Source organism: Pongo pygmaeus, chromosome 19, assembly GCF_028885625.2.
Source record: "Pongo pygmaeus isolate AG05252 chromosome 19, NHGRI_mPonPyg2-v2.0_pri, whole genome shotgun sequence".
Taxonomy (NCBI): Eukaryota; Metazoa; Chordata; class Mammalia; order Primates; family Hominidae; genus Pongo; species Pongo pygmaeus.
Genome location: NC_072392.2, coordinates 61,693,345 through 61,707,103, shown reverse-complemented (window position 1 = coordinate 61,707,103; position 13,759 = coordinate 61,693,345). Strand labels below are relative to the sequence as shown.

General features: G+C 45.1%; 1 protein-coding gene across 2 annotated transcripts in view; it reads left to right on the top strand.

Moving 5' to 3' along the window:
* Positions 1-5,509, top strand: part of SCPEP1 (serine carboxypeptidase 1) — a 29,177-nt gene extending 23,668 nt beyond the window's left edge. For both annotated transcript variants that reach the window (XM_054460184.2, XM_054460185.2), the window contains 2 exons: positions 904-1,067; positions 4,912-5,509. In XM_054460184.2, the coding sequence (XP_054316159.1) occupies positions 904-1,067; positions 4,912-4,974 (227 nt within the window). In that variant the 3' untranslated portion in view covers positions 4,975-5,509. The remainder of the gene's footprint in view (positions 1-903; positions 1,068-4,911) is intronic.
* The last annotated feature ends 8,250 nt before the right edge of the window (positions 5,510-13,759 follow it).

Genomic DNA, 13,759 nt, shown 5'->3' with positions numbered 1-13,759 from the left:
ATTTCCCATTACATCCGTCTACCCCGACCTTGATTATTCAAAGAGTGGGGAGCTGCACATGGCTGTGACCCCTCAGAAGCCTGGGCCTATCCAGGTTTGGGGGCCCTTTGGTATGATTAAAGAAAAGAACACCACCTGTCTCTACCACAAAACTTAGAAAGACATTTTCCTGGTTATTGGGCAAATGCGCTATTTAATTAAGGGAGAGCCTCATTTTTGTGCGACATCACAGTCGATGTTAACCACTGCAGAGTGAATTAAAACTAAACCCTAATGACTGTAACCCTGAAGACCCAGGGGAAATGGTCTTTGTGGAATCCTAACTCCTGCCCTATCACCTACCACCTATTTAATTTGTTCACTTCCAAATTAAATAGGGCCTGGTGGAGGCTCAGAGACAGGTTCTCTGAACTGGCAGGCTAATTGAGGCACAGGGTCTGATGGATGTGACACACCTTGTGAAACCAGAAGGATTGAATATTTTTGTGACTGGTAAGCAAGGGACACCAAGGACAATTTGGAAAGCTGCTGTTTTCATCCCAGGTGATCCTTATCACTATCTCATTCCCGACATCTCTCAATCCTCGTCACAGGCCTGTCTGCCTCCAGAGGTCCCCAGTTCCCTTCCTAAAGAGCAGATGGTGGTGAGAGATGCAGAGGCAAAATCAGTCAGGCTTTGCAGCTGTTAGGTTTCTCCCAGCAGCCTAGGTTTCACTGGGAGTCAGAAATGCAGATGCTCAGGCCCTACCCTGATCTTCTGAATCAGAATTTGCATTTTAACAAGATCCTGAGTGAGTTTCATGCATACTGCAGTTTGGGAAGCACCAACTTTTAGGACCTAGACTTTTTTCCTACTCTACCCAGCTGTTAATGCCAGGCCTTTCTCTTTGTTCTTCTCACCAGGTCAGGAGGCCTGGGTGCGGAAACTGAAGTGGCCAGAACTGCCTAAATTCAGTCAGCTGAAGTGGAAGGCCCTGTACAGTGACCCTAAATCTTTGGAAACATCTGCTTTTGTCAAGTCCTACAAGAACCTTGCTTTCTACTGGATTCTGAAAGCTGGTCACATGGTAAGAGAGAGCTTTTGTTCCAGACTTAAAAATCATCCTGAGAGGGAAGCCACAGGCAGTTATTATACCTCTGTCCACTGCCCAGGTGGGTCTTGTAAGAAGTACGAGGGCCCGAAGGCCAGGTGCAGTGGCTCACGCCTGTAATCTCAGCACTTTGGGAGACCAAGGCAGGTGGATTGCTGGAGCCCAGGAGTTTGAGACAGCCTGAGCCACATGGAGAAACCTTGTCTCTACAAAAAATATGAAAATTAGGCCAGGCACAGAGGCTCATGCCTGCAATCCCAGCACTTTGGGAGGCTGAGACGGCTGGATCGCTTGAGCTCAAGAGTTCAAGACCAGTCTTGGCAACGTGGCGAAACCCTGTCTCTACGAAAATTTACCAGGTGTGGTAGCACATGTCTGTAATCCCAGCTACTTGGGAGGCTGAAGCACGAGAATCGCTTGAACCGGGGAGGTGGAGGCTGCAGTGAGCCGAGATAGCGCCACTGCACTCCAGCCTGGGCAACAAAGTGAGACTCTGTCTCAAAAAAGAACAAAAATCAACTGGGCACAGTGGCACATGCCTGTGGTCTCAGCTGCTCAGGAGGCTGAGTGAGGTGGGCGGATTGATTGAGCCTGAAAGTTAGAAGCTATAGTGAGCCAAGATCATGCCACTGCACTCCAGCCTGGTTGACAGAGCGAGACCCTGTCTCAAAAAAAAAAAAAAAAAAAGGAAAATTAAAAAAAGAAATACTTAGAGCTTGGGAGTGTTTTGAGTTTCTTAACAAAATTCCTCTATTAGCACTAGGCACTGCGAGCACAAGGGTGAGTGGTGCCCAGTCCCTGTCCTCAAGGAGCTTGTGGTCTAGAGACAGGCAAGGAGACTGTCAACAGCATCGGGCGAGCAATGCTAAGAGGGGGCTTGGCTCAGGGAAGGGTGCCCTGCCCAGGCATGCAGATCTGGAAGATTGTGCCCCACGTGATGCGTAGGAGTGATTTAAGGAAAGAGGAGGAGGTGGGGAGCATGGAGAGCAGTGAATACAAGGTCCACAGGAGCTTCAGACAGTGAGGCCTTGGAATGGACACTGGAGGGAGGTGGCTGCAGAGGGAGAATTTTCATACCACGCTAAGGAGTTCAGACAGTAGGGCACCAAGCAGGGGTTTTAAGCAAAGGAGTGAAATTAACAGATTTGTCCAAGAAATACCATTCTAGCAGTAGAGGGCATGGGGCAAGCCTGGGGCCAAGAACCAATCAATGAGACTGTCAGGTAAATCCAGAAAGGAGGAAAGTGGATGGATTTGGTAAAGTGTAAAGAAGGGAAAATTGGCAGGACTTGGTAATCATTTGGGGTGGAAAAGAACTGAAGGGTGGCTTGCAGGTTTCTGCTCCATTGTTGTTTGGGATGGAGGGAATTTGCACAAGCTGAGTTTGAATTGCCTATAGAACAGAAGGCAGAAGAAGAGCCTACAAATGAGACTGAGAAAGGAGCAGCCAGATAAGTGAGAAGGGAGACCAGGGATGCGTGGCATCCCCAAAGCAGGGAGGGGCCCACAGCGCCAGGTGAGAACTCAGGGGAAGGGCTGGAACATGAGTGATGATGTGTTTACACCAATGTCCTTGGCACCTGCGTTGGTGAGATATTTTGGTGAGGTGGCAAGCTCAGAAGCCAGAATGGAAAGACTGGAGAAAATGAATGAGTAGTGAGGAGAAGAGACAGTAGCTTCCTTTAAGAAGCCAGAGAAAGCAGCCCACTTTCAAAAGACACTTAATCTAGGCCAGGTGTGGTGGCTCACACCTGTAATCCCAGCATTTTGGGAGGCGAAGGCAGGTGGATCACCTGAGGTCAGGAGTTCGAGACCAGCCTGGCTAACATGGCTATCTTTACTAAAAATACAAAAATTAGCTGGGCATGATGGTGGCCACCTGTAATCCCAGCTACTCAGGAGGCTGAGGCAGGAGAATCGCTTGAACCTGGGAGGCGGAGGTTGCAGAGAGCCAAGATCATGCCATTGTATCCAGCTTGGGTGACAGAGTGAGACTCTGTCTCAAAAAGTAAATAAATAAATAAACAAACAGACTTAATCTAAAGGGAGAACAAACAAGGCAGCAGGGCACAGAGGGGAGGGCATTATTTATGGCTCTCAGGATCTGAGAACCTTCAATACTGACTAAAAAAAAAAATTAGGAAGTCTTAGAGCAAAGCACTGTTACAGGTTGAGTACCCCTTATCTGAGATGTTTGGAACTTCTGATGTTTCAGATTTTTAATTTTTTTGGATTTTAGAATATTTGCATATCCATAATGAGATATCTTGGGGATGGGACCCAAGTCTAGGCAATGGAACTCATTTATGTTTCATATACACCTTATACACATAGACTGAAGGTACTTTTGTACAATATTTTAAATAATTTTGTGCATGAAGCAAAGTTTGTGTGCATTGAGTTATTAGAGAGCAAAGGGTGGCTATTTCAGCCACCCATGGCTCTTCAACCAATCTGTGGTTGTCGGGCATCATATCATTTCTGACTCCAAATGTATATGCTGCCGATAAGCAATCTTTTTCTTGCACATAGTCACACATAAGTACTTCACAGTAAGAAATACAACATACCATTAATACAGTGGAAAAACTGTGTTCAGAGTAACTGAGCAGCATAGTAGCATGACCGGAATACCTGTGTCAGCTGCTAGACAACAGCAACAGCAAGCAACAGCAGCTTTTGCTCTCTACCTACAATGCTGTGTTTTGATTAAAAGGTTACTGTACTGTAACCCCCTTGGGGATGCAGAAATAAACTGTGTGTTGTACGCCTGCATTTTGAATGCAGCCGCCCATGGGGCAGGTGTGAAATGTTCCACTTGTGGCCTCATGGTGGCACTCAAAAAGGCTGGAATTGTGGAGCATTTTGCATTTTCCAATGAGGGATGCTCAGCCTGCCCTAGAGAGAAGTCCCTGCCGAGGCTGGTAGGAGGGCATGGAACAAGCCAACCACGTGCTCGTATACTAGAGTTCAGGCCCATTTCCTCTTGGTTTGTTACATATAGAACAACAGATTAGTTGGGGACAGGCTTAAAATAGCCCTTGGAGACTGTTGTTAAGTCGTCCCCAAACCACTTCCCCTTTCATTGATTAAATGATATTTTAGGATGCCCCACCGTGCCTGTGCCTCCTGGGGACTCTTGGCTGAAGAGTCAAGGATGGGTGTGCCATAGAGAACCATGGAGCCAGGGAACTGCATAACAGGGAGACCATATACTCCAACCCCTTCTGTGTAGGGGAGAAACTGAGGCCTCTGCCCTTCCCCCTTTTGATGCTGTGTGGGAAGGAAATTTTAAAGGACTTATTCTAAAAATCTGAGAGAAAACAAAAGAAAGTTGAATAACTGCAAAAATCAGATGCCATCCAAAGGGCCCTGTTTGTTTTTATTATTTGTGGCTCTTTCCTGTGAGCTTCCTTCTCAGCCATTTCTCTATTCTCAATCCGGGATCCCTTCTAGACAGACTCCTTTAAAATGTTTAGAATCTTCCTTCTTCCTTGAACAGGCTAGGTCTAGTATCATGAGCATGACCCTTACCAAGAAATCAACAGATCAGCCCCAAATGGAGTAGAAGGTTCTTGTCTTAAATGCTGACTTCTCCAGGTCCCTCCCACCCAGCCCAGTCGGGGCCCAGAAGAGCTTTCATCCAGTGCAGGAGTCATTTTCAGGAAGGACCCTCTCTCAGGGATGTGCCCAGGTGTCTGCACAGGTTGCTGTCACAGAGCTGGCTCCCTTTTTGGGAGCAAGGTTTCAGGATGTTGCCTCTGACCCCAGCCCCAGGAATAGGACCAGGAGCACTAACTCAGATGTTGTTTTTTTCTAGGTTCCTTCTGACCAAGGGGACATGGCTCTAAAGATGATGAGACTGGTGACTCAGCAAGAATAGGATGGATGGAGCTGGAGATGAGCTGGTTTGGCCTTGGGGCACAGAGCTGAGCTGAGGCCACTGAAGCTGTAGGAAGCACCATTCTTCCCTGTATCTAACTGGGGCTGTGATCAAGAAGGTTCTGACCAGCTTCTGCAGAGGATAAAATCATTGTCTCTGGAGGCAATTTGGAAATTTCTGCTTCTTAAAAAAACTAAGATTTTTAAAAAAATTGATTTGTTTTAATCAAAATAAAGGATGATAACAGATATTACTTTTTCTTATGACAGAAGCAAATGATGTGATTTATAGAAAAACTGGGAAATACAGGTACCCAAAGAGTAAATCAACATCTGTATACCCCTTTCCCATGGGTAAGCACTGTTACCAATTTAGCATATGTCCTTGCAGATTTTTTTTTTTTTTTGCTATATATACATATATATTTTTTACCAAAATGAATCATTACTCTATGTTGTTTTATTATTTGCTTGACATATCAGTATATCTGAAACACCTTTTCATGTCAATAAATGTTCTTCTGTAACATTTTTAATGGCTGTGGGGCATTCTACTTTATGGTCGTACTCTAGTTTATTTACAAAATTCCCAATTGCTTCCGACAAGTATAATAATTTCTAGTTTATTGCTATTATACATAGTGCTCTGTTGAATCAACCTGTTAGTTTTTTTGCACCTCCTTATTTTCTTAGAATAAATTCATAAAAGTGTAATTATTTAGTCAGAGGATTGCCACATTTCCTTAAAATCAAAATAATTAGCTCAGGACTTTTAACTTTTTATTCATAGCTCAAGAGCTACATAAGGAAGTTCGACGCCGTGGCTCACACCTATAAACCCAACACTTTGGGAGGTCGAGGCAGGAGGATTGCTTGAGCCCAGGAGTTCAAGAACAGCCTGGACAACATAGGGAGACCCCATTTCTACAAAAAAAATAAAAACATTAGCCGAGCATGGTGGCACACACCTGTAGTCCCAGATACTCAGGAGGCTGAGGCAGAAAGGTCACTTGAGCCAGGGAGGTTGATGTTGCAGTGAGCCATGATCAAGCCACTCACTCCAGCCTGGGTGACAGAGAGAGATCCCATCTCAAAATAAAAAAAAAAAATCTGCATAGGGGATCTAAAGCTTCTAGGACTGTCTGAAAGGAATGTCACCTCTTGTAGTTGCAGGGCTGAGATTTTATTTACTTATTTATTTATTTATTTGAGACAGGGTCTCACTCTGACCCAGGCTGGAGTGCAGTGGCAAAATCATGCCTCAAGTGATCCTCCTGCCCCAGCCTCCCAAGTAGTTAGTACCACAGGCATGCACCACCACACCCAGCTAATTTTTAAAATTTTTTTGTAGAGTTGGAGTCTCACTATGTTGCCCAGGCTGGTCTTGAACTTCCAGGCTCTAGCAATCCACCTGCCTTGGGCTCCCAAAATGCTGGGATTACAGGCATGAATCATCAAGCCTGGCCAAAGGCTGAGGTTTAAAAAAACAGCCGGGCACTGTGGCTCACGCCTGTAATCCCAGCACTTTGGGAGGCCAAGGCGGGCGGATCATGAGGTCAGGAGATCGAGACCATCCTGGCTAAGACGGCGAAACCCTTCTCTACACACACACACACACACACACAAAATTAGCCAGGCGTGGTGGCGGGTGCCTGTAGTCCCAGCTACTCGGGAGGCTGAGGCAGGAGAATGGCGTGAACCCGGTAGGCAGTGCTTGCAGCGAGCTGAGATCGCGCCACTGTACTCCAGCCTGGGCAACAGAGCAAGACTGTCTCAAAAATAAATAAATTAATTAATTAAATTAAAAAAAATAAACCCAAAGCTTATTCCTGCAGACTGTGAGGAAACAGTTAACAGCAGGTTATGTCTACATGACCAGCCCCTTCAGACCCTGAGACTAAAAACAGGCTCCTGGGACAGATTACACATGTCTCTGTGGTTCACTGTTAGCAAGAACTCCAGTGTGCCCATGGAAAGGAAGAACCTTAGAAGCCTGTGCTGGATACACCTGGACGTCACCAATGTGTATCCTTTTTAGCTGCTGCTTTTGATGTGTATCTTCTGTTACAAAAATGTTAGCTATTAGTATAACCTGCTGCTGAGCCTTGTGAGTCTTGGTGAACCATCCAACAAAGCAGTGAATCATAAAGCAAGTTGAATTCCCAACCTCACAGAGTCTCTTCTGTTAAAAGTTAGTGCATTGGTTGAGAAGAAATGTAATTCTGAACATTGAGATGAGTCACCTGGGCAGATAAAGCTAGGGGACCTCAAACCTTTTTGGCCATTAGAAGCCGCCCTTCCATTGCTGTCTGGGCAGGTTAATCGTGTCTTGCCCTAAGATCTTGTAGTAAATCCCTAGACTTGCCCAGGGCTCTTATTCCTGCTGTATAACATTCTCCCTCAAACCACACCCCTACCTTCCTAGGGAATCCCTGTGATCAGTTGACAAAGGAAGTCAACTCTCAGGCTTGATTTACAGACAGGGCTGCACAGTATGCATGCATCACCTGAATGTGCACAGCTATAGCACCATAGCTGCACTCCAGGACAGCCCTGAAAGATGGTATGAAGGGAAATCCTCCCAGTGGACAGAACTTGGAACAGTGCACTCAGCTCTTCATTTTCCCTGGAAGGGGAAATGAACAGAAGAATAAGTCTGCATCAATTCATGATTTAGCTGGGTATTCAGGGACTTGGAAGAAACTTGATTAGAAGGCTGGGCACAGTGGTTCATGCCTATAATACCAGCACTTTGAGAGGCTGAGGTGGGAGAATCCCTTGAGTCCAGGAGTTCAAGACCAGCTTGAGCAAGATGATAAGACCCTGTATCTACAGAAAATAAAAACATTAACTCAGCATGTTGGTGCACCTCTGTGGTTTCAGCTGTGTAGGAGGCTGAGGTAGGAGAATCACTTGAGCCCAGGAGGTTGGTTGAGGCTACAGCGAGCCGTATTTGTACTCCAGCCTGAGTGACAGGGTGAGACCTTGTCTCAAAAAGAAAAAAAACTTGATTAGAAAATTGATGACAAGAAGCTCTGAGGAAGAGGTATGAGATTAGATCTCTGAATGCCCGAGTATGAAGATCATTGTTTTCCATCTGAATACTCAACTAGGGCAAGGGAAGATTTTAATAATCAGGTGGGTAGATGACCCGTTCTGTGGCTATTAGCCTCCTTCAGCCACTCCTGTAGACTCATGAACAAAGTGGCCGTGGCGGCAGGGATGGAGGCTATGCATGGGCTTGGCAACATGGACTTCCACTCACTAAGGGTGACCTGGTCACAGCCACTGCTGACTGCCCCATCTGCCAGCAGAAGAAACAACACTGAGCCCCTAATGTGGCATCACTGCTGAAGAGATCAGCCAGCTACCTGGTGTTAGGCTGATTACATTGGACCACTTTTATTATGAGGCAGCACTGTGTTTTCAATGGAATTAACACTTGCTCTGGACATAGATGTGCCTTCCTTTCCCACAATGCTTCTGCCAAAACTAGCATCTGTGGACCTACGGAGTCCCTTATCCATGACTATGGTATTCACAGCAAATGAAAGGCAGCAGCGAATTTATACATGTGGAATTGACTGCTCTCACCATGTTCCCCATCCTCTTGAAGCAACTGTCTTAACAGATGGTTGAATGACTGAAAATTCAGTTACAGTGCCAGCTAGGTGGGGATAGATTGCAGGGCTGGGGCACTGCCCTCCAGTATGTGGTACATGCTCTAAATCAACAGCGTTGTTTCTCCCAGGATTCATGAGTCCAGTTATCAAGGGATAAAAATGAAAGCGACTCCTCTGACTGTTAACCCTAGTGATCCAGTGGTAGAATTTTTGCTTCCCATCCCTGCAACTTTAGGTTTTGCTGGTCTAGAGGTCTTAGTTACAACGAGAGAAATGTTTTCTCTAGGAGACACAGCAGATAATCCGTGGAACTAGAGCTTGAAGCCACCATCTGGCCTCTTTGGGCACTGCATCAACAGGCAAAGTGCTGTCTGCAGTGATTGATCCTGACTATCAAGAGGAAATGGGGTTGCTCCTACACAATGGATGTAAGAAGGGAGAATGCAGGAGATCCTTTGGGGCACCCCCTAGTACTGCCATATCCTCTGATTAAGGTCAATGGAGAGCTACAACAACCCAATTAAGATCGCTAATGGCCCAGACCCTTCACAAAAGATTTAAGTCATTCCATCAGGCAAAAAGCCATGACCAACTGAAGTGCTTGCCGAGGGCAAAATACACACGGAATAAATCATAGATGAGGGCAGTCATAAGTACTATGACCTTGTGACCCACTGTAGAAACGAGGACTGTAATAATTATGAGTATTTCTTTCTTCTTTTGATGTGAATCTATTTTAATAAATATTAACAAAAAAACTTTTTTTCGAGACAGGGTTATGCTCTGTCAACCAGGCTGAAATGCAGCGGCACAATCACAGCTCGCTGCAGCCTTGACCCCCCACCTCCCCGGGCTCAAGTGATCCTCCCACCTCAGCTCCCCCAGTAGCTGGGACTGCAGGCATGCACCAACATGCCCAGCTAATTTCTGTATTTTTTGTAGAGATGAAGTTTTACCATGTTGCCCAGGCTAGTCTGAAACTCCTGGGCTCAAGTGATCTGCCCGCCTCTGCCTCCCAAAATGCTGGGATTACAGGCGTAAGCCACCGCCGCATCTGGTGAACCAAATATTTTTGTTTTTATCTCTCATTCCTTTATCGTCTCTGATGTGCTAATAGTATTTAATCTTTTTTATTTTTCTTTTTTAAGACAGGGTCTTGCTCTGTCACCGAGGCTGCAGTGCAGTGGTGCAATCACGGCTCACTGCAGCCTCAATCTCCTGGGCTCAAATGATCCTCCTAGGTAGCTGTGACTACAGGTGCACACCATTGTGCCTGGCTTTTTTTCTTTTTTTTTTTTTTTTTTTTTTTTGAGACAGGGTGTTGCTATGTTACCCAGGCTGGTCTTCAACTCCTGGCTTCAAGCAATTCTCACGCCTTGGCCTCCCAAAATGCTTGTACCTAACTTTACATATAAATATTTATATCACAAGATGTCACAGAAGGAATGTGAAACAGCTAGTAAAAGAATGAACATCATCCAAAGACAAAAAATGGACTCTGATTCTCTTCTGGGGAAAAAGATGTGTATTTCTGGGTATAGGAAGGACAGTTGTGTCATGGTAAGCAGAGTATGACTTTGTTATTGACTTTATTTGGAGAGTAAGTGTGGTTTAAGGCAATGTTATGGGTGCCAGGTTGACCAGGGGTGGACTGTAGTGTTTTTGTAATGTTTCAACTTGCCTAGGCTAACTTCTTCAGAATTACCTTTCTTGTATGTTTCTGATTAGGGTGGCCCACAAGAGAAATTCTTGGGAAAATGTGGAGGGTGAACTGAAGCAGCAACCGTTTTTCACTCATGCATGTTGTTTTTCTGCTGGCTCAGCTCAGCTGAGCTCAGCTGCTCCCCCTTCCCTCGGATCCTCCTAGAGCATGTCCGCTTCCCGGGCCAGGTGAGTGTGCTTAGCACTAAGAGGGACCCAAGAACTGACATGCATTTCAATCCCATGGACTCCATCTCTTGCTTGTGGGATTCACATTGTTCTTGTCCTTCTCCACTTTACATTCCTTGTTCCTTCCTGACTGCTTGCCCTGTGTACTTCAATCTCCAGCATCAGATTTGGAGACAAAAGGCTTACGAAGACTCCTTAACCAGCTCCACATTGCATAAGCCAAATTCCTGTTACACCTTCCCCCATACGCACAGCTGTGCACATGCAAACACGCACACACTGTTCTGCTGCTCAAATTGAATCCTTTTTTATTTCTGAGATAGAGTCTTTCTTTGTCACTCAGGCTCTCGGGCAGTGGTGCGATCACAGCCACCTTGAACTCCTGGGCTCAAGCCATCCTCCTGCCTCAGCCTCCCAAGTAGCTGGGACTATAGGTGTGTGCTACCAGTCCCAGCTAATTCTTTTATTTATTTATTTATTTATTTATTTATTCACTTACTTACTTACTTACTTATTTTGAGACAGAGTCTCACTCTGTCACCAGGCTGGAGTGCAGTGGCATGATCTCGGTTCACTGCTACCTCCGCCTCCTGGATTCAAGTGATTCTCCTGCCTCAGCCTCCTGAGTAGCTGAGATTACAGATGCGTGCTATGATGCCCAGCTAATTTTTGTATTTTTAGTAGAGACGAGTTTTCGCCATGTTGGCCAGGCTGGTCTCCAACTCCTGGCCTCATGTAACCTGCCCATTTCAGCCTCCCAAAGTGTTGGGATTACAGGCGTGAGCCACTGCACCCGGCCACCAGCTAATTCTTTTTTAAGTTTTATTTTTCTAGAGACAGGGTCTGGCTATGTTGGCCTGGCTGGTCTCAAACTCCTGCCCTCAAGCAATCCTTCCACCTCAGCCTCCCAAAGTACTAGGATTACAGGCAGGGACCACTGTGCTCAGCTGCTGACTGAATCCTGATTGATATAAAACTTTATTATTTTAATGGCTTCAAAATTCTCCACAATTGGAATCTGCATATTTGATGTCTTTCTGTTGCCCATACTTGTGAGCAACAATTGATCAGATACAAAACTCTCAGTCACGTCATTCTTAGTGTTGCCATCTAATGTTGCTGAGAAATTTGAAACCAATTCGCCTCTTTTTCATCTTTGTAAATAATGAGTTTATTTTGTTTATTTTTTATTATTTATTTATTTATTTATTTTGAGACAGGGTCTCACTCTGGTTGCCCAGGCTGGAGTGCAGTGGTGTGATATTGGCTCACTGCCGCCCCGATCTCCCGGGCTCAGGTGATTCTCCCACCTCAGCCTCTCAAGTAGCTGAGACTGCAGGGTCCTGCCGCCAAGCCCAGCAAATTTTTTTTGTATTTTTAGTAGAGACTGCGTCTTACCATGTTACCCAGGCTGAACTCGAACTCCTGGACTGAAGCTATCCGCCCTCCTTGGGCTCCCAAAGTGTGGGGATTACAGATGTGAGCCACCACACCTAGCCAACCAGTTTAATAAATGGATGCTGTAAATCTTTTTGTTAAATTATGTAAACCGGGAACGTCTGATGGTTACATTGATGTTTAGCTTTTAATTAATTTTGCCTGATGTGTCGTGAGCTTTTAGATCCCCAGGCTCTGATCTTCAGTTCAGCAGTGCTTTCCAGTATTTATCTGAATATTGTTTTAAGATCTTTTTCCCACTTTGTTGTCCTTTAGCTTTCATTCTAGATACTTTTTCTCCAGACTCCCATCAACATCATTACTTCATTTTCGGTAATGTCACTCTAGACTTTGAGTTTCTTTTTTTTCTTTTTCTTTTCTTTTTTTTTTTTTTTTTGAGATGGAGTCTCCGTCCGTCACCAAGGCTGGAGTGCAGTGGCACGATCCCAGCTCACTGCAACCTCCGCCTCCCGGGTTCAAGCAATTCTCCTGCCTCAGCCTCCTAAGTAGCTGGGACTACAGGTGCCCACCACCATGCCTGGCTAATTTTTGTATTTTTAGTAGAGATGGGGTTTCACCATGTTGGCCAGGATGGTCTTGATCTTTTGACCTCGTGATCTGCCTGCCTCGGCCTCCCAGAGTGCTGGGATTACAGGCGTGAGTCACTGCACCCGGTGAGACTTTGAGTTTCTAAAGGGTTCTTAACTTCTATAATTATCTTTCTCCCTAATTTATTTTCCCTAGTTATGCCAGCTGCTGCTTCACCTTATCTTTTCATCTCATTTTACATTTCTTATTTCATGGGCTTCCGGTTTGCTTTAATTTCCTTGAGAGGGAAAAAAGTATTTGTAGTTTCCCAGTGCAAAGCTTCCGAGGAATGTTCCTCATTTATCTTTTGTACTTTGTGTTAATTTCCTCCATTTTAGTTGCAGATGTTTTTTTCCCCATGTTTATGTGCTTGCTTTTTTATGTGTATGTATCTTTGAATGAGGGCAGTTATATAATCATCTAATTGATTATCTGGTTATTTTTCAGATTGTCCACTTAATTCTCATTCAGGAAGCCTAGATGTGGCGGAGCTATATGGTCCTCACAGTTCTTCAGTTGCCTAAGGGCGGTGAATGCCCAGCTCTTGGATAATAATTATTGGGAACTTATTTCCTGTGTCCCTTAGGACTTAGGGAGTGTTTCCTTCCGAATGACATGAGTGCTCAGAATTTGTTGCGTTCCCAGCTTCAGGATGAACCCAAAACTTTGGTAAGATGCAAAGTCCATGAGAAATCCAGGGACTCCTTATTTGATGAATATATTAGTTATCTATTACTATGTAAAAAATTACGCAGAAGGCCAGGCATGCTGGCTCATGCCTGTAATTCTAGCACTTTGGGAAGCCAAGGTGGAAGGGTTGCTTGAAGCCAGGAGTTCAAAACAAGCCTGGTTAATATAGAGAGGCCCTGTCCCTTTTAATTTTTAAAAAATTAAAATAAAATAATTACCCAGAAACTTGGTGGCTTAAAGCAACATTTATTATCTGACGGTTTCTGTAAGTGACGAGTCCGGCTGTGGCTTAGCTGGGTCCTCTACTTTAGGATCTCTACAAGACTGCAATCAAGGGTTGGCCAGGGCTGCAGTCATCTCAAGGCCCAACTAGGGTAGAATGTGCTTCCAAGTTCAGCCATGAGGTTATTGGCACGATTCAGTTCCTCATAGGCTGTTGGGCTGAAGGACTCCCTTAATTACTTGTCATGTGGACCCTTCCATGGGCAGCTCACAATATGGCAGCTGGCTTCATCAGATAGACACAGAGAAAGAAAGTGAGAGAGCCAGAGAGAGAGA